The sequence below is a fragment of the Tachysurus vachellii genome, chromosome 16 (assembly GCF_030014155.1).
Source record: "Tachysurus vachellii isolate PV-2020 chromosome 16, HZAU_Pvac_v1, whole genome shotgun sequence".
In the NCBI taxonomy this organism is placed as follows: domain Eukaryota; kingdom Metazoa; phylum Chordata; class Actinopteri; order Siluriformes; family Bagridae; genus Tachysurus; species Tachysurus vachellii.
Window position 1 is genome coordinate 14,400,683 of NC_083475.1, and position 26,877 is coordinate 14,427,559.

The following is a 26,877-nucleotide window of genomic DNA, read 5'->3' on the forward strand; positions in this document are numbered from 1 at the left end:
CAAATAAGCCGGATAAAAATTACTCATGCTAGCTGCATTTGAATTGTTTTTATTTTTGAAATAAAAACTGTTCAACTGCATAAAGTAAATCTCTCACAGATTCCTGCTATACTTTTTATTTTTGCTAAATCAAATAGCATGCACACCGCCCTACAATCTCTCCCATCAGTGTGCAGGGTATTTAGTCTCTGTCTTTCCTGCTCTTCAATCCCCCACCCCCACACACAAGAAGAGGAAATTGGCGGTTTAATCTACAAACGCCAGTGTGCCAATTAAAAGAAATCAATTTAATCTTCTGCAGTTAGAGCCCTTGTGCTCTGTTAGTCCTGATCTAATTTATAGCTGTAGTCACTGAAATTGAGCAACAGATGGAAGGCCATTTTAAGCAGAAAAGGAAAGTGTCCTAAAACATTTAACATGGGCTGGAAAAAAGTTTCAATGAAATGAACAATAACCCAACACACACGCACAGAGACACCCAACACACAGGCACACAGAGACAGTCAGACACACAGGCACACACACACAGAGACAGTCAGACACACACACACACAGAGACAGTCAGACACACACACACACACAGAGACAGTCAGACACACACACACACACAGAGACAGTCAGACACACACACACACACACAGAGACAGTCAGACACACACACAGAGACAGTCAGACACACACACACACAGAGACAGTCAGACACACACACACACACACACACAGAGACAGTCAGACACACACACACACAGAGACAGTCAGACACACACACACACAGAGACAGTCAGACACACACACACACACAGAGACAGTCAGACACACACACACACACAGAGACAGTCAGACACACACACACAGAGACAGTCAGACACACACACACAGAGACAGTCAGACACACACACAACCACACACACACAGAGACAGTCAGACACACACACACACACAGAGACAGTCAGACACACACACACACACAGAGACAGTCAGACACACACACACACACACACAGAGACAGTCAGACACACACACACAGAGACAGTCAGACACACACACAGACAGACACACACACAGACAGACACACACACAGACAGACACACACACAGACAGACACACACACAGACAGACACACAGAGACAGTCAGACACACACACAGAGACAGTCAGACACACACACAGAGACAGACAGACACACACACAGACAGACAGACACACACAGACAGACAGACACACACACAGACACACAGACAGAAAGACACACAGACAGAAAGACACACAGACAGAAAGACACACAGACAGAAAGACACACAGACACACACAGACAGACAGACAGACACACACAGACAGAAAGACACACAGACAGAAAGACACACAGACAGAAAGACACACAGACAGAAAGACACACAGACAGAAAGACACACAGACAGAAAGACACACAGACAGAAAGACACACAGACAGAAAGACACACAGACACACACAGACAGACAGACAGACACACAGACAGACAGAAAGACACACAGACAGAAAGACACACAGACAGAAAGACACACAGACAGAAAGACACACAGACAGAAAGACACACAGACAGAAAGACACACAGACAGAAAGACACACAGACAGACACAGACACACAGACAGAAAGACACACACACACAGACACACACACACAGACACACACACACAGACACACACACACAGACACACACACACAGACACACACACACAGACACACACACACAGACACACACACACAGACACACACACACAGACACACACACACAGACACACACACACACAGACACACACACACACAGACACACACACACAGACACACACACACAGACACACACACACAGACACACACACACAGACAGACTAACACAGTGTACACTCTGACTGGTTAGTTGGGTTCACTGTGGATGAGCCCTAGTTGTGTCCACACTGTAGGCCCTCATGCTGCTGTTCCAGTTACACAATCAGCATGAAGAGTGTTAAGCTATACATGCAGAGTGCACTATTACACTGTTACAGGACAGGAGGTTAACCTGACCATGTAATGATCCAATTTTACAGACAGCCTTCAGCCACTGCGCATGAAGCAGAAAGGGATTAATGTGAGTGCATTTACTCATGGAAAGCTTTTCACGCAGAGCTGCACAGAGCTACAAATAGAGCTAATGGACAATAAAAGTCTGTGTGCTTTGCACAGAGAGAACTCTGTCATCACTGGAGAGAGCGGGATGGTGATTAACACACCCTGCACAGACACACACACACACACACACACACACACACAAGCACACACACACACAAGCACACACACACACAAGCACACACACACAAGCACACACAAGCACACACACACACAAGCACACACACACACAAGCACACACACACACACAAGCACACACACACACAAGCACACACACACACAAGCACACACACACACAAGCACACACACACACAAGCACACACACACACACAAGCACACACACACACACAAGCACACACACACACAAGCACACACACACACAAGCACACACACACACAAGCACACACACACACACAAGCACACACACACACAAGCACACACACACACAAGCACACACACACACAAGCACACACACACACAAGCACACACACACACACACACACGCACACACACACACACACACACTTCACAGTGGAGGTGACTGGGATGAGTCACTGTGGCAGTTTTCCAGGAATCTTCTATTTAAAATCAGCTGGTCAGAGATAAATTGGGTAAAGTGTTGGGAGAGGATAAAGACCCATAGTTTGTTTCTGTATGTTGACACATTCACTCTGACTTCCTGTTTTAAAAGGATGTGTGTGGTGCTGTGCTTGACTGACTTTGACAATAACCAACAGTGTTGTCTGCTACACTGCCACAGACTCTAAATAAATTTGATGGCAGCGTAGTGAACTAGCTTACATAGGAAGAACTGCAAAGACTTGTTCAACTGACAGCTGTCTTCACCCACATCTGTCCACTTAAATACAATGCCCTAAGTAACGAGATTTAAGGTGATTTTGGATATCGCTGTAGATCAGTAGCAGGGCCATCACCTATATCTATATGTAGAATAAATAAGAAATCGTGTTCTTGAGCATGTCGTCTGAAATAAACAACACTCCAGCAGACTCTGGTTAAAAGTCGAAATTAAAACAAAAAAAAAACCCCAAACAGACCACATAATCTTTTATTTCAAGTTCTTTGTAACAAATAAAATCCAGTTGTTTTTAAAACAACTAAGGGATGGATGAAAAACGGAATAACGTGAAGCACAGACGGCAACACGCGTTTTCCTGGAACTACGAAACGATATTGTTGTTATATGTTCCAGTAGATACGTTGTTAGTAACAGTGATTAATGAGAAATGATTAAAAAGCTCTGAAACACCAATTCCTTTAAAGATGCCAAATCAGACTCCTCCATAATGATGCCCATCAGTATAACTGCCTTTAATTGATGTCAAGCTACTGTTTTCATTTTCTCTTTGAAAGGCAGCAGCCTTGCTGTTTAATTCTCAAACTTAGACTAAAAGCTCTTGAGACGTATATATTGCTGCTGCAGGTTCTACAGTTAAAAACTTCCTGTTTTACTCAGAACTCCAAGTTGCACTTTATTCTAAATGACTCAGAGAAGACACAGGTTTTGGCATACTATCTGCCTGCTGTGCTGTTACTATAACTCAAAGAAGTGTACAGTAAGGCATTTGCAGACAGTCATTCTGCTGCTTCTCTGACTCAGTATGCAATACGGCAGCCAGCTCTGTTCTCACAGCACTCTAATGACCCGGGTGAGGATGTAATTCAGAGAGCAGTTGGGCTTTAATTTACCTGTGGAACCATGACATGTCGGATATAAGTCATATTGGATATCATTAGTACCCAACAAAGCAGAAAATGCATTCCTCTTATTAAGATTGGTTGCATCACAACTGCCAGGATGATTTTACACAAATGGAAATGCCCCAAAACCTAGAAGTGAAAGACTGGATTCCTTGTGCTCTTGTTTTGTTTCTTGATGGTGACTAGTAGCTGGATATATAACTGAACATTTAAAATGTGATGCACAGCAAACAAAAAACAGTGTACGTGACTAATGAGATCACAGACATGGCTTTGCCGTGTACACTGGTGCTTATGCGTTAAAGACATGTCGGCATTTTGGACGCACTGCAAACAACGTTCACTAAATTTACTTCAATTCACCATTCAAACTATTGATTCCAGGTGATTACAATTAGTTTGAGCGCATTTTTTTGTTTAAAAACCCTGAATAAAATTGGACACCGAGCTCACACACCTGAGCAGAGGATCAAACCCACAACGCTGGTGTTTTGCAGCGGACACACTCCCACTGCGCTATGCTACCATGTTTTAAATGCAACACTATAGTTACGATTCCCATCTGTGACATCCTCATGAGATTCCACAAAGAAGTTAATATGCCACGTCGTTCCATCTAGTGATTAGAAACTCGCTTAAATTTAGTGTATGCAATGAAATCAAAAGGAAACAAACAAAAAGTGAATGTTTTAATGTAAATACTGCATGATATATTTTTCATCTTAAATCTGACTGCCTACATATTTGAGCCGGGGGGAAAAAAAAAAGCGCTTACCAGTGCAGACTTGCCGACGCCTCCAGAGCCGAGCACTACTAACTTGTATTCACGCATCATGCAGTGTGTTCGTCAATCACCTGAAATGAACAAACACAAAGAAAGAATAGATTTAAATATCTATTATTTAGTATCAGAATTGTACACCGGATTGTAATTATTATTTGATGATATTATTATTAAAATACAATTTTTCCTATGTATGCCTGGTCATATGATCTGGAAAGAAAAGTAAAAAATAAAATCATTTAAATATTTCAATTTGCAATAAAATCCATCTGCAGTAGCAGAAATATTATGCAAAGAAGTCTTCACCACAATAATGCTGGAACATATTTCATTTCCAATTGTAAGATGCAAAAATCTGTGTGATTTTGCATGCCATTTTTTTATTTGGTATAAAAGTGACAGTGTCAGCAGTCATGGGCTCTGTGTGTGTGTGTGTGTGTGTGTGTGTGTGTGTGTGTGTGTGTGTTTATAATACAACATGCTGAGCAGGATTTTGGCTGGCAAGTGTAGCTTGGAGAGACATAATAGACTTGAAGCAAATGGGTTTCAATATGTTTTTAAACATGAATATGGAGAATTTAATCCCAGTTTAATCCCGACATTGAAAATACACTAAACAGCCAGGTACATTTTAGCTCGAGGACAACGTCATAGCAATCATGGCAAACAAAACCCCTCCTAATTTATGATGCCATAACTGATGCTGAGGAACATATTAGAATATTGTCATTAAAAAATAAATAAAAATAAATAAATGTGGCATATAAATGAGAAAGGGTGAAAAAATCAGTTGCAGTGTTTTTGATGTTTTTTTTTTTTAAATAATACACAAAAAAACCCAACAAATCTTAGAGAGCATGGGTGTGAAACAGTATTAAACCTATTTTTCAGTTTGTTTTGTGTACTTGAAACTTCACTAACACTACTGGACCCGTGAGGAGTTTTGTGCACAATGCTGTGTGATGCACCAGTAGCATTGCTGCCCATTTCCAACAATAACACTGTTCTCAATAACTGTTCACAAACAAATCTGAGGCAACTTACATTTTTACACGTTTCTGTTGCTGGTAAAGAAATCAAATGAATATAAATCTGAAAAATCGCTGAAATGTTCCAGCTATAATCTTTTGCATAATACTGGTAATGGAGAACACCACAAAAGTTGGCGGTCAAGTGTTGCGATTTGATTTGAAGCTACAGAATGCTACCATGAAGGCTGCGGAAGCAGGTGTCGGTTATAAACGATGATATAAAGTGGGTTTGAAGCATGAAAGAGATTCTATCAGATAGAGGTGAGGTCTGCTTCTTTTTTTCTGAAGTGTTAACCTCGCTGTTCACAACTACAGATGATGTGTGAAGTTTCCGTGAGCACTGGGCGAGTTCTGAACTTTTACTACAAGCACTCGCTAGCAAAAGCCATGACATGTCCCTGTGCTGCACTCGTGCCACACGTCACACATCTTGCAGAAATTCAAGTGCAGGCTTCTGGGGTTACTGAGGAAAAGGCAGCATATTAGCTAACCAAATGTAAACACTTCGTGTGGGGAACACAAACACCTCTGTTAAGGGCTTGGTAGAGCACAAAACAGCCTAGCTTACACATACAGTAGACCACATGCAGACTTTCTGGTGCTCAGCTGTTGTCATATTTCTGACTTCCTTTATCTCATTCTACATTTCGTTCCAGCTGTGGTTGTGCTGAGGATGCACTGGGCGTCGTGAACAAATGCCACAAATACAACTAATACAACACCCACTGTCACTTGCCTGAGCCACTCCTGATTGTGCATGATGGGAAGAAAAGGGTCAGATCAGGAGGCCTGCATCAGATATGAGTGGCATTTAGTGGGCATCTGTGTGGGGTCTGGTGCCAGACTGCCTAACACAGTGCACTCAGAGCAGAGTGATTAATAAAACGCACACAGCACTCAAATGGCATCAATGCTATTGCATTAAATTTGAGCAAGTCACCTTCCATCTGAGTCCAATCCCTTTAAGCAGAGTTTAGCACAGCTCCCAAATAAGGAACAAATTTTCTGCGGTCATGTAATGTTTTGTTTACCATTTATATTAGGGAGTAAGACATGGGAGTTGGAGAGAAATGGGTTTGTTTACATAAAAATGCTGGAAAACCAAATGTCCCTGTAACAAGCTAGAGGCTGTAATTGTGACAGTGTGACCAAATAGTCTGTGTGGTATGGTGAACACAAACATGCACAAGCACAAGGACACTCAGGTGGACTTGGTGTGCGCCTTAAACTGACTTGATGAACGTGACGATGAGTTCAACGTTCTTCAGTGGCCTTCCCAGTGAATGGAATGGCTTTGGAAACTGTATGATGCAAACACATCAGCATGAAGCACAATTAAATACGCTCCATGCCATGGTACTGAGCGAGTCAAACCTTTTTTTACATCGGCAATCAAGCTCTCTCAAATACCTTTAATATTTCTCCCAGCAAGGATTGAGGGTCTTGTTGCATAATCAGCTTACAAATATATTTGTCAATGCAATGAGAATTCTTCTGAGCGTTCTCACTTTTGACTACTCATGCTTTGCGCATGACAAAGTTGGATCAAGACAGGAAGAGTTACAAAACCGCCAAATATCTTGTGGGCTAAAAAAAAAAAGTGGTCTCGTGCTCTGCAGAAAATATCACTCCTCACTGAATGTTTTAATTAGTAACATGTACAAATACATGCACACTGCACAGAGCAAACCAGCAAGTAACAAGTGTGTGCAGTTTATAACACAATCACAGAGAACTGATGAAACTTGGGCCTGCCAACACTTGAAACACTACTTCAGAAGGGCTTTTTTTCTCCAGAAATGAGATATTGGGGTTTTGGCTGTCCTTTGAGTAGGACTTTTCACACCGCTCATGACTGCAGGACTACAACAGACAATTCTGATGTCTCTGAGGGTTTTTATTCCGTTTGAAAGGCGCCACCACCCTCGAATGTGCGCTCTGGTCACTGAAAAATTCATGAGCACAATTTAGACTGCGTACAAGCCAAGCAGAAGTGATGCCATTTATAGGACTGTTTACCAAGTATTTACCCCAAATATTCCAATAATCGTATCTGTGAGGGGATTTTGCTGGACATTTCAGCTTCATTTCTACAGCTTTGCTTATCAGATCTAATATCCATGCATACGGGTCGGCCCCAGGTTATGGGAACTGGCTCTAATGCTACACACAACAGTGAGTCATGTGGGTTTTTTGCGCATGAAGAAAAGTTTGTTTATTTCGATGCAAGAAGTACGTAGGGGTTGAGCTGGGTACATGCTTAAGCAAACACAAGGTTTGGTTTCAATCACCATCTACTTGTCAAGAACACTCCCCAGTGTAGACCATCTTTGCTTATACCACAATGTTGCATAGTTTCTCAACTCAGAAGTGTGGATTCATTCTGGCTATAATTTTAGTTGTTATTTCAAAATCATAGGTTTATATTAAAGACCTCATTCTAATACATGCATGGTGAAGGCAAATAAGGCATGAATAAAACTGTAATGATTAGTAGGAAAGTGGGAACCATCGAGTTTTGAGTCACAGGAAGGTTTACGATGGCGGCCATTACATAACCTCAGAACTCAACACCATATACAAATGACTGATTAATACCATATTAATATACTGTATATTAAACAACGACCACAAATGGTTGTTCAGAAAATAACAATGTATTTCTGATAGGCATCAGTCACTTCCTGATTAATCGTTGCACTTTCAGACAACATTTCTCATGAGCCCTGTACTCAAAAAAGGAACTGCATCCTGGTGACCTCAGGACTCACAAGGCAGCCTGAGTAAGAGAAGTCACGCTTATCACTGGCCACATGCACAAGGGACAACACAAGATCCAGGGGCAAGAGTTAAGTTGAAGACATTATTAACTCTACTCACATGAATCAAATAAATCTAGGGAATATTTTGAGATGTCTATGTGAAATGCAGATTTGCAAATATCTTAAAAATTGAGCATTAGGACCTGTTTATGACTGCTAATTGCTCCATCTCTGCAAAAGGTCAAACGAAGAGGGAATCAATACAACGTCCTTACACACTAGTCTGTTATTAGCAGTCTTGACACCAGGTTGCTGTCTAACAGAAAAGGGGAAACCCGGGAATAACAAACTTGAATGACGTGTGGCTTGATTATTACTCTCACCACCATAGAATTACACAAAACTTGTGTAAAAGGTCTCTCTATTCTTTACAGATACTCTTCCAGGTACCACACACACACGTTATAATAACAAGGGATTGGGGATGCCAAACTTCATTCTGTCTCTATGGCAACATGTCAGTATAGAGGGTAGACAGAATCCAAAATGGCTGCTAAACTACACATCATACAAACTTTATGAACTCTAAACCCTACACTATGTGGCCAATAGGAAATAATTTACCATTTGCCTGTTTATTTGATAATGCATTAGCTATCATGATACACATAAAAGCTTGCGCTAGATTTATTGGCTGCTTAGTTTACTCTTGCACGTCTATACACATCTCTGCACCATAAAGCTGGCACAGTCTTTTGTAGCATTAATCAAAAAGCAAACGTTGTTGTATCAACGAAAATGACTTTTTTTTACGCCCGTTTTATTGCCAGAATTCCTGAAGTATCATGTTGGGCGTTACATGTCGTATCCTTCATATATCAACCGATGAATAGTTTCTCTTTTGATACCATGATCTTCTCTGCTGAATACAGAGTATATGACTTGAGACTATCAGACGATGATTTCTCATCTTTATCGTTCCACCACATTTCTGATGGAGCCACAAGGGCACAAAAAGATAATGCTGGAAATCTTGAGATGATATAAGCTTTGTGCTGTAGAGGGAAAAAAAGCTCAATAAGCCCAGCATCGATACATGTATTTATATTGCCCAAAGCATTTCTTCAGTGAAATGGATATAAATCAATAGACATGAGAGACCCAAGTGTCTTAGGTGTGTATTCTGGAAAGCGAGAAAGCTCAGTCATCATTACAGTCTCTACGAGTAGTTGCACTAACTGTATCTGAGTGATTTATGTCATAATCTGCTTCAGTGAACACGTCCAAAAAACACCAAGAGGTGTGGCCCGTTACTGCACGTTTCTCACTACTGCACACTCAGAAGGGTTATAATGGGAAACAGAAGCTCAGCTATGGCCATGAGAACTTTTTGTATACACTTATTTTAATTTAAAAGCTTGGAAAGGTGGAAAACTCACAGTATAAATACATAGTGTTATACAGTGCCGGTGTTTCGTGTGTTAAACAACAAGTCACGTTCGTCAGGTCCACTTTGTCTCACTCGAGAATGAGACAGATCGAGAGACTATCAGGGATCGAGACAGGAATACAGCCTGAATGTTACATCAGAATAGGACGCATGTACTCATTTACACCTAGGTGCAAGATAGAGCAGACAAACAGGCATGCTTTGGGTAGGTGGAAGAAAAACCCTTCCTGCTGACGGGAGGGAAAACTACAAAACTCCACAGAGACAGTTACCCGAGCTGAGGAATAAATCCTGGCTACTGGAACAGTGGGGCACAAACACTATCCATCACAGCACTGCGCTTCCCATGTTGAAGACCATTAGTTTTAATAATAAAATGAACACAACAATGCTAATAGGAAAATAGCACTATGAAGGGAGAAATAAAGTGGATTAGATGGCTAGGATTTTCTTTGATGTGCGGACAACATGAAGAACATCCGGTGTGACTTCTACGTACCAATAAGCAGCAGCTCCATTTTTTACTGACCAAAGAGGCAACAGTTACACACACTTGTTTTCTATTGAAATCACAGGTCAAAGTTTAACTAGATGACGTGTAAGTAACCTTGGGAAAAAGCAACTTGTAGGATTCATACTTGCAACATCTTCAGTAAACTGTTTTTATTTCAAAATGAATAAGGAAATGAAATCCTAGGTTTATGTGTCTCCTATGTAATGACAGCAAACCATAGAAACAAATAAAATGAGATACGCTACGGTACAGTGGTAAAGGTACAGTGATGTGACATATGTTTTGTATCTGAAAATGCTCATAACCTCAAAAACTAGAGACTACTGACAGCTTGTGAGTAAGAGGATGCCCCAGGTGGTAGTATATCGAATAATTATAATAATTATAATAATAATAACCTATTTTTCAACCTAAAATTCAAAGTAGCTACATGCATAAAAAGAATAATGTCCAAAATAACAAAGATGTAAAAAAAAAAAAAAAAAAAAAAAAAGGGCTAATTTTTATAATAACAATTTTACAAATTCTCTGGCTCTCATTTTTCCATTAAGAGAATAAACTGATTAATCTTAATGGCAGTATGATCTAATCTTACCCACTTGATAATGCCAAACCAAACAGAACAAGCAGAGCTCAGGTAACCAAACTGACAGCTAAATGAGACAGCCTGAAATCTGACTGAAAAACAGAGCAGTAGCCTGAGATGAAGCGATCACACAGCAAGCCCTGAACAAGCTGCTCAGCTGACCGTGCCAGTAGTCAGCTGAGATCTGAGGAAGAGGAATGTATTGGTGATCTAGCAGCCTGGGCATGTTTAAAAGGAGTGCCATGAGAAACTACTGGCATCAGTGATACAGACAGACTTAAAAGCAGACTGCAGCTCAGCTATATGACCACATGCATGCATCAGACACAAAGCAAGAGCGAGCGAGTGAGAGAATGCAAATAAGGCGGCTGAGACACAGCTAGATCATTCTGTAACCTTTTCTGGCCCTGACATTTTCCAGTGCCTTAAACTGAATGTTCAACTGATTGCCTGTGTCTTTGCCCTCTCCTTTATGATACTTTGGTAAGGAGAGAGAAAAATCGCCTAGGTTCTTCGATGTCACTTTGACATGACTCATCCTGTCGTAGAAACAAATTACAGTCACCCTTAGGGTCACAAGATTCAGGCTTAGTTATCCAACCACGGTGGACAAATCTCTAGCCCGGGCGTCTGGGTCAAGCGGTCAACGCATTCACGTATGTGGTGGGCAAACAGGTTCAGAACGCTGTTAATTTACTACCTGATCAACCTAAAAATTAAAACTCTGCTCCTTACTGACTTCCCCAAAAGAAAGTTTTCATTTGGTATTTCTGTTTAAACACATCATACTCAAATAAGTTCCAAATATTTCTCTACGCTGTGCTAGAATTTTAATTACCAGAAATGGGAACGTTAATTAGATTCTATAAAACACTACAACCTTTCCAGAATCTGGAATATTAAGGAATATGGAAACCTGATAACCGGAACAAAACACAGCAAATTACAACACGAAGGCAGTTCTATAATTCAAATGTTTGCATAATGATGCTAATTACCTTGCATGCAAAAGCCTCCAGCAAAAACACATAAGTTAGCCAAACTGACAATATGTCTTGAGGTGCGCAGAAAAAAAATGTCACAGCATGTTAACAATGTTAGCCATAGACCTCTTTTGTCAAGGGTGCAACCAAGATATGCCTTATCACTAGAGACTTTATCAGGAGAGGATAAATACCACGGCTACACGCAGTCGCCCCTCCCAGTGATTCGAGTACTCGCTTATTTTCCGTAGCGTGTATTAAATGTACATAATCAGCCTGTCGTAGTTAATTAGGCCTCCGGGCAAACATGGGACTGGGCTGCACTTTGACTACGCTTCGTGGGCTAGCGACTTCATTTATGAATCGTCCGTCTCTGTGCAACACAAGACAGGCAGAAATGTCTGTTACTGCAATTGTATTTGCAACCAACTTTTATTAAAGGAACCTGAGTGAGAAGAAGATCATTTCTGTGGCACAAAATGCATAGATGCAAGAAGTCAGAGGACACCAGAGACCTTGTTCTACCATCTTAAATTAAAGCTGTATGAAGCTGATCGTAGCTGTCATTGATGGATTACGCAGTAGAGAGAGGATGGGAAATGAAGGCTGGGGTGGGTGAGTGTGTGTGTGAGTGTGTGGGTGAGGCCCGTTCTCACATTTCAGACCATTAAGCATTCCCTTCATCAGCCAAAAACTTTTAAGAACACAAGCAGAAAGCTAGAATAACGAGCTCACATACAGAAAGGCCATAGTCCAGTGCACAGGTTCTCAACCCTGGTCTTGGAATATCCCAGGACCTGCAAGCCTGGCTCCAGCACACCTGAATAAACTAATCAGAACAAGCCGTTTAATGGTCCTTCAACAGCAGTAACACTCTTTTACACACACAGACTACATAATGTCAATACACTGCAGAGTATCCTGGCCTGCATCTCTGGCTAAAATAATATAAAGAGGGATGCATATAGCATGTACAATACTGTGCCCGCTCCAGCCAACCAAGAAATCTGAGAGACGCAATCAGCGGCCTTGATTCTTAATCGATAATGCCCTGCCACTCTCACATTGGCCAACAGCTGAGCCCATTACACTTTTATCATCCCTACCATTTCCATCCAGTCCTTGCTGGATCCCAGGCAGCAATTAGACAAGCGGATGCTCACCAGGATGAAGGCTTTAGGCACAGAGAGATGAGAGCGGACCCTGCTGCTAGGAAGTCAACAGAGGCCAAGTCCCACATGGCCTTAAAGACCCCCCTTGGTGTTTTCCGGCACTATTGACCCTCTCGCTCACAGTTCCAGAGCCGAAGAACGCCTCTTTAATGAGGGATGGGGAGGGCCAGCTGTTTAACCATCACTGCCTCAGGCCAGGTGGGGTGGTAATAAATATGCAAGACAATCAGGGTCACTAGGCAACGGGAAGAGCAACAGGATTGGAGAAAGCTGATCAGTAAGCAGTTTTGACAGACAGGAGGCTGGAAAATAAACAAAGTGACCTCACAGCAGGGATGGGTTTTGAAGGTATGCCTTATTCACTGATTAAGGATAAAGTGCTCTCCAGGCTGCCAGCTTCTGCTTTAGCTCCTCTTCATGCTCTACCTATTAAAAGAATGGTTGCACAATGCACCTTAGGCTTAAACTTGCTGGATGTCTCAACTATGATTGCACGCTCTATTACCGTAAGAATCTGCATTCTTTTGTCTCCTATGTACATGCTCTCTGAAAACCCATGCACAATGCATCTAGCATCTTCTCCAATGTTATCAACAATTGGCCAGCACGGCAAAAAAAAAAAAATGGGGGGTTGGTGTTGCGCCCTAAGGACACTCAATCTCCCCACCGGCTCAGTATCGTGCCACAATGAGATACAATGCTCTCTAACCCCATAACCATTTGTCATGTCCGTAGAGACAGCAGTTGTCTGGCTGTAGGACAATGAAGAAAAATGCACAAGTATCAAGTAATATACAGGTTGCGATAATAACAAGGCTAACAAACACTGAACCAGGAAACACACATGGAAGTTAGCAGAAAGAGAGATTAGATAACAAAAATCCTGCAACTTAAATTGTTTTTGAGCAACGTTATGATCACACTGACATTATTATGTGATAGATACCTTTTTATTATTCGGTACATATACATACACAATATGGAGGGATGAATAGTTTCATTATTTAATTTTTTAGGAAAATGTATAACAGCCAAAGAATTTGTGAAACATTACAAAAAGGTAAAGTAGACCAGGATTGGAGAACCATTACAGGCTAGGGATCCGACATTAATAACAGTGTCACATTAGGTCTAAGGATGAATGCAGGCCTGGGGTCACAGTTCACCACACTGCAATTAGTCCTTCTCCATTTCTACATAACTGTAAGAAATTATAGCTGTCAAAGGTGAATACACTATTACAGCAAATCAAAAGAGGGGAAAAAAGTCAGCATGATGTTGTTATGCATTATGAACAGACACTGGATCAGATTTTCAATGATTCGCTTTGTTGTATTTAGGACACAGGTAATGACAAATGGGTCACAAAAGGTAGTGACAGTATGAACAGCCCGTGTCACAGCAAACCTGTGAATTCCCCAGACAGAGGACCGCTCTCACATTTTCCTCTCCATAGACACTCTGGGGCCTGATTTCTACTCCCACACCAGAAACACAAGGGGTCTGGACACTGAGCTCCTGTCAAAGCAGCTAGCGTAAGCACAACATGATACTGCATCATCTCGACAGGCGCCGTTTAGGTTCACTTTCACTTAGCTAAAGTCACGTGAATTCATTTGTCCCCCTAAATCCACGTTCCCTGTGGAACGCTGACGTGGGCTTCCACCCGGTTGACCACCCGCTTGGATGATTTTTCATTTTAGTGCCTTGTGTTGGATTATATTAACTACACAACAGGTGACATCTGATTTGCTAACACTTACCCATAATTGTGTGAATGTAATAGCACAGTTGTGGTTCTCCCACACAGTACTAAAACATGCTAATAAAGAAGCCCATGAGACAAGCAGAACAAGCACAACATTCAACTCAGACCCTAAGCACATCTCGCCAACGGTTTTGCCAAACTTTGGAGATTTCATTCCCAGCATTGTTTCTCCGCCTTACTTGAGTGTGGTGTGATAAATATCCTATGTACTAAAATACACATTCACTGAAGAGAAGAGCAACAACACCTGTGTGGATTCTGTTTTTCTTAGGCATGCTAGCGCTTGTGTTGGAGAGGATGAAAGTGTACAACTGGAATGTAGTTATCCACATTTTATTTCCTTCTTTTCCTCCAGTTATTAATATAAAGAAATTATAAAGAAAAATGGTACTATAGGACTGTCTTGAGGGTCTTCCATGAGCGAGAACAAGGGCGTTGGCCACGATTTGGCGAGAGGAAGTCTGAATGACGACATGCTCAAAACATTTTTTCCCAGTGTTTCACAGCGGGGGAACAGTATCAGTCTTGAGACCGTCCGTGTTTAGATCATCACTGAACAATACAAACAGGCAATACAGAAAAGACTAAAAGAGTAATTCACTCCCCAGTGTTAAAGAGCTTATACTCCGGGTTGGTGTTATGCTGCTCATACGCAAACAAATCTCACTGCAAATACAGAATATTTAATAATGAGCGATTTATTAACGAGAAATTTGATTACTCCTGAGACAGACTTCTACGCACTGCACCACGTTCCTCTCAGTGGCTGTGACACATTTATAGTCACTTACGTCACGGGTTCTTGTTCAAAAAGAACAAATAGTACTTTTATCCCACACACGATGATGGAAATATATAGAAAAAACGTCTTGATTCATTTGTTGATGATGTAAGACTTGGTGAAATAATAAACAGAAGTGTTGACGGACAAAAAAAATCATTTTTCTGGAAGAGTGAAAACTGCTGATGAAACTAAAGTACAGATTTACTTTAGTTTCATTCAGTAACACTTTTACTGACCTGATAAAGATGAGATTAAGCTGCTGCTCACTAAGTGCTCAGGCACTGCTCAGTTATAAACAGCCTGAAGAAGCATGCGATGGTGTATTACTGGCTAAACGAAACATTTGAATTGCTTCAAAATGTGTTACTTCACCAAATTGATATGGTTTACTGCTCTGGCGCATCTCACCCCATCTCAAATTAAAACCCTGCTCATAGCACCTGAGAAATGATAAACACCAGACAAAGCAGCATGGTGTTTCTCATTTCTCAGGTGCTATGAGCAGGGTTTTAATTTGAGGTCAGATCCTTTTAATGTTCTTTTAATGGGGAAAAACATACTTAAGAATTACCTAGGTAAGGCGATTCACAACTACTTTTTGTCAGCAAATACATGTCTATTCACAAAACAATCCTTTATGTTGTATAAGCTGCATAACGAACACACAAAACTAAAGTGGTGACCGTTTTCTTGCTGTGAAATCAGTGAGGCCAGGCAAAGAAGAAAAGAATACAATTCTGGTTGCCTAACAAAATTTAGCAAGCAGCCAAATGAGGGAGAATTCACAAAAGCAGTGGCTCTATTAGAAGATCAATGCAGTGAGAGTGGATATTGGGGTCATGGTTAATTTGAGGTCAGATCCTTTTGCTTGGAAACATCACTGTTTCCTGGCTTCCTGTAGATCAAACTTATCCCACCCTCCAGGCAACATGATCAATCAACTCAGAGCCGAACATACAGGCTATTAACGTTGCCTTGCTAAGAAGGAATATTCAGCCATAGCAGCATTAGCAGAGAAACTGTATCTTCTTAAATAAAGGATTCTGTCTGTTTTCCATGCTGGAATCTCGAGATTCTGGTTTTTGGCTGATGGCCACGTAAACGACTAGATTTTAACCCTGGGGACTTACATTGAGAGAGCCACAAAGGGCGCAATTATTAGTTTTATACCATTATGTTTGAGTAACATCCAGCGACTATGTTTCAACTATGACTCTGGTCTGATTTCATTAACATGCATGTGTGTGAATGAAATGCTAAATGCGGTGGCTTTGGGGCCGCACGCGTGTCTCTACATGCGGATGGAGAAACATCCTCCTGCACAAATCACAGCCTGCAGAGAAAGATTTAGGATCTCTTGCCATGCCCATTTTGAAACTCGTTAAAACAGACACCTCCCGACTTGTTCAGGCAAAAGAGAAGTTGAGGGCAGGGAGAAAAACTCCTGCAAAGGATTTTACTCATTGGTAAAACTCCAGCCTTAGTGACCTTTTCCAGACTCTAGTAAGCAGCCGTCAAGGAGAAACAGAAAAAGACGGTGAAAAGGAATACATCATCCCACACTGGGCTTCAACATGAGGCGTGTGGTTTCACAACTGCACTCCAAATACTTATGGGGAGGCAAAGACAAAAGCCTACAGACTTGACAAAGCACAGATTTCCTTCTACAGGAACTTGCGCCATCAAACTCATAGCCTCAACTTTAAATCTTCAATCTCTCCAAAATAAAGCAGGGGATGACCAGATGTGAGAAGTAGCCAACACACACACACACACACACACACACACACACACACACACACACACACAGACACACACACAGACACACACACAGACACACCTCTTTTACAGCATACGTCAACTCAGTCTTGTGACAACCAGGTGCAGGAAAACACAATAGAAGGTTGTGGTCAGGGAAAAGATAATGCACACAACAAAGAGAGCGCAATCATAGAAACATGAACAGTGAACACAACAGTGCGGCTGGCCAATAATCCTTATTTTCAACAACCTATTCCTGAAAATCCCTTTTGTTCCCTTTCTCAAAACATGAGGAAAAGCAGCAAAATTTCTATGTGCTATGTGTAAGTGGGGAAACTGGTGAAACTTGACATAACATCACTTTGCAAACTAATTTTTTTCCTTGAGCTAAATCACCAAACTGAAACATGGGTAAAGGCATAGAGAAAAGGATGAAGGGTCACATTAAGATGCCCTACAGAGTGCGGCATGATTTGATTGGCCAGACATCAAACTCAGCAGAGGACGTATGAGCAACGTAGAGCAATAAATACATTTAATACAGGTGAAGAGAAACAAAAATACTTTTGACAAATAAACAAATAATTAAATAACGGTTGGCTGAAGTTTCAGCAACGAGAGTCATTGTTCGGTCCACAAACCGCATGTAAAAGGAATGATCTGAACCTGGCCAGCATCTTTATCGATAATTCACCTTTTGTGATTAAACATGGCAAGATCAAATAGTCTATGTAGTTGTCCAGGACTCTATAGCTTGCACTTCACATTTACATAGGGGTTAAGTGGGAAGACCTTTTTTGTCTATTTTACTGTAAACTAAAAACAATAGTTATTTAGTGAATAAAGTAATCAATCCAACAAAATTTTAAACATAGAATAAAAATGAACGCACGGCCTGTAGATACGGCTCGTCTGACTCCGGATACAAGTTGCGGATGTATGCATCTCACACTGACACAGGAAGCTTGTCCAGGTAGAGATTAGAGTCTGAGGCACTCTCCGTGTCTTAGGCTGCCCAGCAGAAACGGAAACCACACAGCCCTGCCTAATAATCAACAACTGACACCTTCTGATATGACTGCTTCAATGTCACGAGTGTTTCACATCTGTGTAACACAGCTGGAAGCTGATGATGAGTTAGCATGTACTCCTTAACACTCTATACACCCAGAGGAAACCACACACAGTGACATCTCATCTAACAACAGGCAGTGCCACAGTCCTAAAAGTATGCTGACTCTAGGAAAAGGAAAAAATAAATAAATAAATAAATATTTAAAAAAAAAAAAAAAAAAAAAAAAAAAATTTTACCTGTGTCAAAACTGCACAGAAAACCAAGAGAGGACTCAAAGTTCAGTGTGTTAGTGGGGCTGTGTGTAAGAGAAGGGCAATAAGGGAGTTTTCACATGTGGTTTAAATACATGAGATTCGGAGAAGGGCGTCATCACCGAATAACTCTGTCGATCCAAACCGCAGGTCGATTGTACAATTCGAATTCTGATTCCTCTTCTTAAAATTTGTGCAAGGTGTGACAAAATGTGTACAGCCATGTTTTGCCCTTAGTGTATATGTGAAAGATTGTTTTATTCTTATTTGTTAGGGTTCAGGTGACAGATTTAGTATAGGGATAAGATGAACTTTAAAATTTCTTTACACAAGCAAGTGATTCTTCTAAATGACAAATGAGATGAGAAATAGTCTTAGCCAAAATGTATACACAGCTACAGCTTGAATACAAAGGAAAAAAAAAAGATTAGATAGCAGATTATCAACTCAAGCAAAATTGGACAGTTTCTAACTGGAAAAAGACCAGGGCCTGTATTCATGAAAATTCTTAGTGCAAAGAATTGTTCCTAGTGACGAAAGTCTAAAAAAATTATTTGAAAAGTGGGTGTTTGTCCATTAAGTTATTAACAAAGCATCTTAACAGTCATAAAGTCAACAATATTATTTTAAAAACGCTCATTTTTGTTATTGGACAACCAAATGGACAAAAGAATGCGTCATACCTAGTAATGAGGTCAGATAAGATTTCTTATATTTTCCTTGCTCGTGGTTGCGATGAGATTGGTCCTGAATCACTCTTAAGCTAAGATACATAGTAAGACATGTTAAAGCTAAATTAGGAGCTCTCTAAGATCATTCTTAGAATCTTTACGAATGCGGACCCGTGTGATTTATCAAACATTTAACAAAGAAAATCAAACTTTTTTTCCTACATTTACAAACGTTTTGCTAATGCGGAGTTTCTTCTAACTTAAATTTAACTTCCTTGTTTTAACTTAAAACACAAAATTACAAAGTGTGTTCACGAACCTAGCTGATTTGCCTTTAGTGACGCTCACAAAAAAAGCCGGTGTCCACAGAGCCCTTTCTAGGCGTGGTGTGTGTAAATTGTCCCAGTAATGCAGCTCAGCCATTGCAGTCCTTCAGCTACCATCGACACACACTACTTCCTGCTTTTAAAGGGCACAGTTCTGTTTGTCCTAATTGCCAAGAGCCAGCCTTGATATTGTAATCCATATGGAACTGCACTAACTCGGGTGAATCAAATGATCATTCGAGGTTCATATGAGTGAATCTCCTTCTGTGTATATTTACCCACAGGAGATCTTATAAACTATACATTTGCTCTGAACTTACTGGATTTTCATGCATACCACATTTCTTGTGTAAATACTCCTATGAACAATTTAAACTCAACCCAGTATATTAAATCTTCAGTGCAAGTGGCCCCAGGCCCAAAAAAAGTGCAAGCATGAAAACACCCAGAGACGGTGAGGTGTCTCCTCTCGCCTCTGTCCTGAACGCAAGCGAGCCGTTTATTTTTCCACTCATTCAAGTATGCAGGGGAAGGCTCAGGGGCCTTACCTCACTGGAAGCCTCTGGCACTCAGCCAGGCCACATAGCACACTGACCTGAAGAGTCTGAACTGAAGGAGGTGGCAGATAAAGAGCAATAGAGGGTGGGGGGAGATGGGGTTACATGGATGAAGAGAGAAAAAAAAAAAGCAGATAGAGAATGAAGAACAGGACGGTTCGTATCTGCATGTACTTTGTACTGTCTTGCTGTATGCTGCTGACACCCGTGTGCGTGTATGCACGTGTGTGTCGGAGCATGCCAAACATAGCAGAGCATGTACACACGCATCTGAAACATGAGGTCATCAGAGACAACATGATCATACATGAGATAGACAGGGTGCCTCTTTCAAAAGCTAATCCTGCTACAGAATCAGGTCTGAACACACACACAGACACACAGACACAGACACACACACACAGACACACACACACACAGACACACATACACACAGACACACATACACACAGACACACACACACAGACACATACACACAGACACACACACACAGACACACCTCAAATCCACTCAGACAAGAGATGAGCTTGGTAATCGATAGCCCTATAGTGCACTGCATCACTGTGGAAAGCAAGACACCTTGGTGTGGACAGTACAGTAAAAATACAGAGAATGATCCATGCAAAGGTAAAAGAACCAGGACACACACACACTAAAGAGTGAGAGATTAAATTAGCCTCTTTAAAATTCTAAATCATCTACTCGTAGGTGATGATGAAGGGTTTCTGACTCATTATGCAGTGTTTTACATTGATTTCTTTTCACATCAACACATAATTAGCAGTGTTTAATTTCCCTGCCACTTCATTTGACTTTAGGGGTCCTACAAAAAATATATATATTTATTCCAATTTAAATGGAGTAAGAATGGCATAATTCTTCCCTGAAATACAAGGGAATATCAGCGATATTCCTAAAAGTTCTTTAGAGTCACATCCCCACTTGGGTCACACATTAAAACAGGAAGCGTATTCTGCTGTGAATAGTGATACTACACTGAAATTACAAGTTATATCTCATGGGAAAAGCCTGCAGTGATCTGGTCTGATTCAATGAGGATTTGAAGACCTTATCTTGGCGGTGACATTCTAGAGCAGCATTTACTCACACCCACCCTGATTAAGTTAGCCTTCTGCTGAGCAAGATAATGAAAATATTCAGTTTGAAGCTATTAGAGAGGACTACGGATTAATAATGAACTTGCAGAAACGTGCGGCCGCACTGACACTAATAATAGTGGTTATAATGAATCCTCCTGTACATACTTACACATGGTTGTACTTTTCCAGAACTATGGCATCATAAACATACATGAACATAGTGGAAATTTTAAAATCGTGTCTCCTGGGGGCTTAAGAGAAAAACATTTGGCCTTTTGAATCCATTTAATAATGTAGACATCTATAGCAAGGAATCCAAGAAGGTAAAATTAGCCATGATCTCTGGGTAGGAGGCATGGTGTTCCTGCCAATCTGAGGGACACTAGGAAATCGTGGGCATATGTGAGCTCTTAAGAAGCGATGTCTGGCTTCCCATGTCTCAGAGGAAGCACTATAGTCGCTAGCGTCCCCCCTGCCGAGTTGGTATCTGTAGCATGATCAGGAAGAGCTAGTGGGTGGGTCAACTGGCAAATGAACAAAGTTCCTGAGTCTTCAAACCTAAACACTATTTTTAGGCTTTTGATAAAAAGGATCCCATAGTATTTCCATGTATGTGTCACCTAAAAGTACTCAGATCAAGGCAAAGGTTATAAAATACCGAGCCTGGTGTGCAGAGTATAAAACAAACACTCACAGGACTTCATAATGGTAAGCTTTGTTGAAATGTTGAGAGTTAACTGAAAACAGGGGAACTTCATTTCACTCTTTATTTTAGCCTTATTCTCTAAAACTAAAAGCAGATACAATTATTAGAACTACAACAATGCGCTGACCTTTGGCAGATCTCACCAAGTGCAAATATATATGATGTGCTTATGAGAAGCAAAAAGATTTAAAACATGAATAGGTGGCAATGTTGAAGCTATTGGTTCCAATGCAAAGCATATGCAATTATTTACTTTGGAAAGAGCACAACTATTGGAACTGCACACTCGGCATCTGGGACAGTTTCGAAAATGCGATGTACCAGATGAGTCTTAGAAGAGGAGCTCATTGAAGTACTGAGAAATAAAAATAAAAACACACCAGCACAACATCATTAAGTCACAAGGCCACAAAAACATCAGCAGTCTGCCAAAGACCAAGAGGCATAAGTCAGAGTAGGGGTTTGATATGTTACAAAGCAGTAAAGGGAAAATATATATGTACAATTACAGTTCCTGAAAGGAAGACAATTACATTACGCATTAACTTTCTGTGTATTTGAATAAATCAGTTAGAGCAAACAATGTTTATAGTACACACAATTATTAAATGTCAATGAAGAAAAAAAATGAATATGACTGATTCGAGGGAAACAGCACGTTTTTTCCCCCTTGAGTATATAGGAATGATGAGCTCACTGCTTGGATGAACTTCTCATAAACCTCCCAAGTGATGTAGTAGTGGGAGTCTCTACACGTCACTGCAAAAGAAACTTGACAAAACAGTTTGACGGGCTGGCCGACGCTTGAGCTAAAACATAGGTGCGTGGTGTAATGCAAGCAGACATGTTAATCCCCCCCCGGTGGATTCTGTGCCTCAGAAGCTAGCAAAACTCTGTCAAGCTTTCAAGTAACTGCTGTTAAACAAAGCACTATGCTGAAGCACATTCAATAAATATTTATTGAAATGTTTGTGTGTTTAGGGTTTCTGGTGCTAATAAGTAGAATGGTGCTGTATTTTCATTAATCCTGTGACATGCCAGTAGACGTCACAGGGGGACACGGATAGTTACGCTGCAGCTCGACGGAGCTTAAGAAAAGAACCGTTTTAAACGAATAAGAAATAAGAGTCAGCTTTCAACAGCTTCTTTTCTCAGTAACCATTTTCCACTGATGGCATAATAATGAGAAATCAAAAGCAGAGACAGCGGAGACTATAAAAAAAAAAGTGGAGACAGCATGTGTGCAATGCAGCTACACGATGACACTGATTGCAGGAATAACATGAAAGCTTTGGAACTGAAACATGAAAACACTGCAGCATCACTCTCTTTAGGGGAAGGTGTATTCCCACTAGTGTCACTGTAAGTAAAGAGATAGGAAATGATGCTATGCTAGTTCCTAATGCTGTTTTTCCCTTTAAGTGGATACAGAGAAGTAAGACTCTCCCAAGTGAGAGTTCAAACCCAGTAGATGCCACAGGCATCCATGGCTTGAATCCAAATCTGGTCATGTTTTTAGGGTGGGAAAATAAGATATACAGAGAAAACATGCACAACAGAATGGAAAAATAAAATCTATGAAATTCTCATGGATCTTAATAATGCTCATAACAACGCAGTCCTAGTTAACATTCATGTTGAACATTTTTACCTGGATTACACTTAAACAGCTAAACAACAGACCCGATCGAAAGCAACTTAAGTGGAAGTATAATTCACTTGAACCCTGTGGAAGCAAAAGCATCCATATCTAGCAGAGTGGAAACACATCACTGGCAATTTACACAAAGACCTTGATAAAGCCAGCCACACTAATCACACAGTGTGCCACGCAACAGTATGGCTCGGTAAAAAGGACATGAAACTCTTGTTCAAATGACACAATTCCCATTCACCACGCTTCGACTCCTCAGTATGCAAGTCCCTAGGGTCTTCAATTTTTACCCATACCCTGCTCCCTGACCCAAGCTTAGCTCTTCATTCCACATGTTCTTATTCGAAACATCTCTATACCTTCAGCAGACCTCTGAGGCGTTACATTTTTAACCGCTGTGGAGGTCTAGAGATGGCAAAACATGTTCCTGAAGAAGGAACCAAGCAGGAACCAAGCATTACAGTGTGTTTATCTTTCGTGGGATGGCAGAACTCTCACCACAAAGCCTTTAAATACCACAGATTCTGCGTAAACTGGCAAAGACAATAAGTTAACATTCCAAAAGCAGAAAAATCAACATTAGAAGCACATGATTTGGCAAGTCAATCACAAGAACCCATTGTAGAGAGGGTGATGGACTTGTAGGACTTCCCAACTCCACCTAGAAACAACAGCACAAGTGACTATGGTGCACAAGTGCACAAGCACAAACAGCACAAGTGACCATCATTCAAATTCCTCCAAATAGAAAATTTGAAGTGAATCAAAATATTTTGTGATAACTGATAATAGTCTCAAGCTATGGCTCAGATAAGCCTCCTCCTGCTTGAAGACCAGTTTGTGAGCACAGCAGAAAGGCTGATTGGTCAGCAGCAGCTTTTAGTTCAAGAGCTGTATGTTATCAAGAGAAAGATAATTGAGAGGAAAAAAAAATAACAAAAAATAAAAATATCACCATAAACCCCACACGTCCTGTTTCAGAAACTTCCCTCAGGTAAATTGTACCATTCGAGCAGAATCAGTTCCTCAACACTGCGCCCTCTTCTACTGGCCTGAGCTCACAGATGCTCATGATTGGCTTAGTCACGGCATCATCACATTTGATCTATGGAGGATAGGCCAAACACTTCTGTTAGGTCACTTTGGAGCACAAAGAGCAATTTTGACGACTAGTTCGAGAAGGAATGAATGGCACGAATCATTGCATTTGCACTGAAGGATCGCTTCATACTTGAACATGGAATGGCTACCAAAATGAAAAATTAGTCAAAACCTATCAGGTACTCTATATCCAAAGTCATACATGAAACAAACTAAAAGACCTGTTTAGTAAAAATGCACTGAATAATAAGTAAGAGGAACTGACCCTTTGAAACCAAAAAAAAAAAAAAAAAAAAGAAGAAGTGTTGTGTAGGAAGCCAACTAGAAGCATCATCATCATCATCAGTGATTCCTGACAATTTACCAAAAATGAAACAGGCCCATGCCTGTTATTAATGCAACCACAGCAGGACAAAAACTACAGCTTGTTTGCTGCCAAAGAAGCCTTTTCTTGAGCTGATTTAAAGCTCAGGTGTAGCAGAGACCATGTAATCATGTCGAGGTAGCACGTGCCAGGGCCATTATATCAAAGGTAGACTGTTCATAAGAGGCACAATGACATGTCCATCACCTCTCGGAACCTGTTTTTTACTCCTCTGGTGAACTCAGTGAAACATGGGAGGCTCTGTTCATGTTACAAGCATTATTGGCACACATCTCATCCTTCTGCCTCTTACACATGAGCAAAATGGCTCTTATGCCCATTTTGAAACTCGCCAACATCACAATAGTCATGAACAACAAACAGCCAGTCACAGAAGGAGTAATACACTGACGGACTCAACAAAAAGAATATTTTCTCTGGAGGTCGGCTGACAACGTCAGCTGGTCACGTTTCGGGCGAGAAGGGGAAAAAAACCAGATGTGTAGCTATTACTGGCATTACTGTACAGAGAAATGTGAGATGAAACAGGAATTATATTTGCATTTGCGGTAGTAAAATTTGAAGAATGGGGGAAAAAATCTGACTGACTTCACGATCATCAAAAGTCCTCATTTCTGATGAGAACGTCATCACAGATCATATAACACATATGATAGTAATGTAAATTTGTTTTGAAAAGATAGAGAATGTGTGTTCACACAGCATTAAAGAAAAAAAACAGTTTAATATCATATGCAGTGCTAGTTTAATACAAACGCCGTTGCTGTGACTGTTGCCGAATGCTGTACAACCATCAAGATTTAGCAGCTTAACCTAAACATCATAATTACTTTAATAAAAGTTATGGGAATTCTCCATTTCTAAAAAAAAAAAAAAAAAAGTGTTTCTATAACGTTGTGTCTATAACGTTGCAAAATATTGAGAAGTAAAATAAGTCCTGGTATCATTTGCAAAAGTCAATGTGATGCAGTGTATAGAAAAGGTAGCATTAAGGACATAAGATCATTTGCTTTGCTTCGTGATCATGTTTTGGATGTAGCGGTGTGTCGTGTACAAGCCTAAAAAGAGACCAACTGATACAGCAGTACTAGTCTCATCAGCCCCAGCATGACCACTCCAGCTCTGTGTCAAAGCACTCATAGATATCGACACCCCTCTTCAACACTCAACACTCACAGGCCCATCAGCACCGAAACACACCTTTATTATGGGCAAATGAAGAAATCTTTTACATATCCATCACCAAACCCTTCTTGAGAAAAAAAAGGCAACTTTTGCTAAGGAATGATATCATTTTAAACTTTCCCCATTGGCCAGAAGCGCACACACTCAACATGTCATTTGCAAGTCAACCACCTCACCTTGGTTACAGGTTGTCAGGGAAAAACACGTCTAAAGCAATGCTCAGGGTGCCACTCAAGTTTCGCATTTCCACCCAAACAGTTTTGGCTCTAAACAATGCAAATGAACAAAACAAATTAGCCTCTGCTGCAGGAATCATAAACCCAACAGGCACGAGAATCTGTGCATGAACAAAAAAAAAAATCTATTGTCATCTATTTCTGAGAATTAGATTAAAGAAACCAATTA

The 26,877-nt window shown here is 40.7% G+C and overlaps 1 protein-coding gene across 1 annotated transcript in view; it reads right to left on the reverse strand.

The window, feature by feature from the left end:
- Positions 1-26,877, reverse strand: part of rap1b (RAP1B, member of RAS oncogene family) — a 47,470-nt gene that overhangs the window by 15,923 nt on the left and 4,670 nt on the right. The window contains exon 2 of the mRNA XM_060890198.1: positions 4,641-4,720. Coding sequence (XP_060746181.1) covers positions 4,641-4,700 — 60 coding nt within the window. The 5' untranslated portion in view covers positions 4,701-4,720. The remainder of the gene's footprint in view (positions 1-4,640; positions 4,721-26,877) is intronic.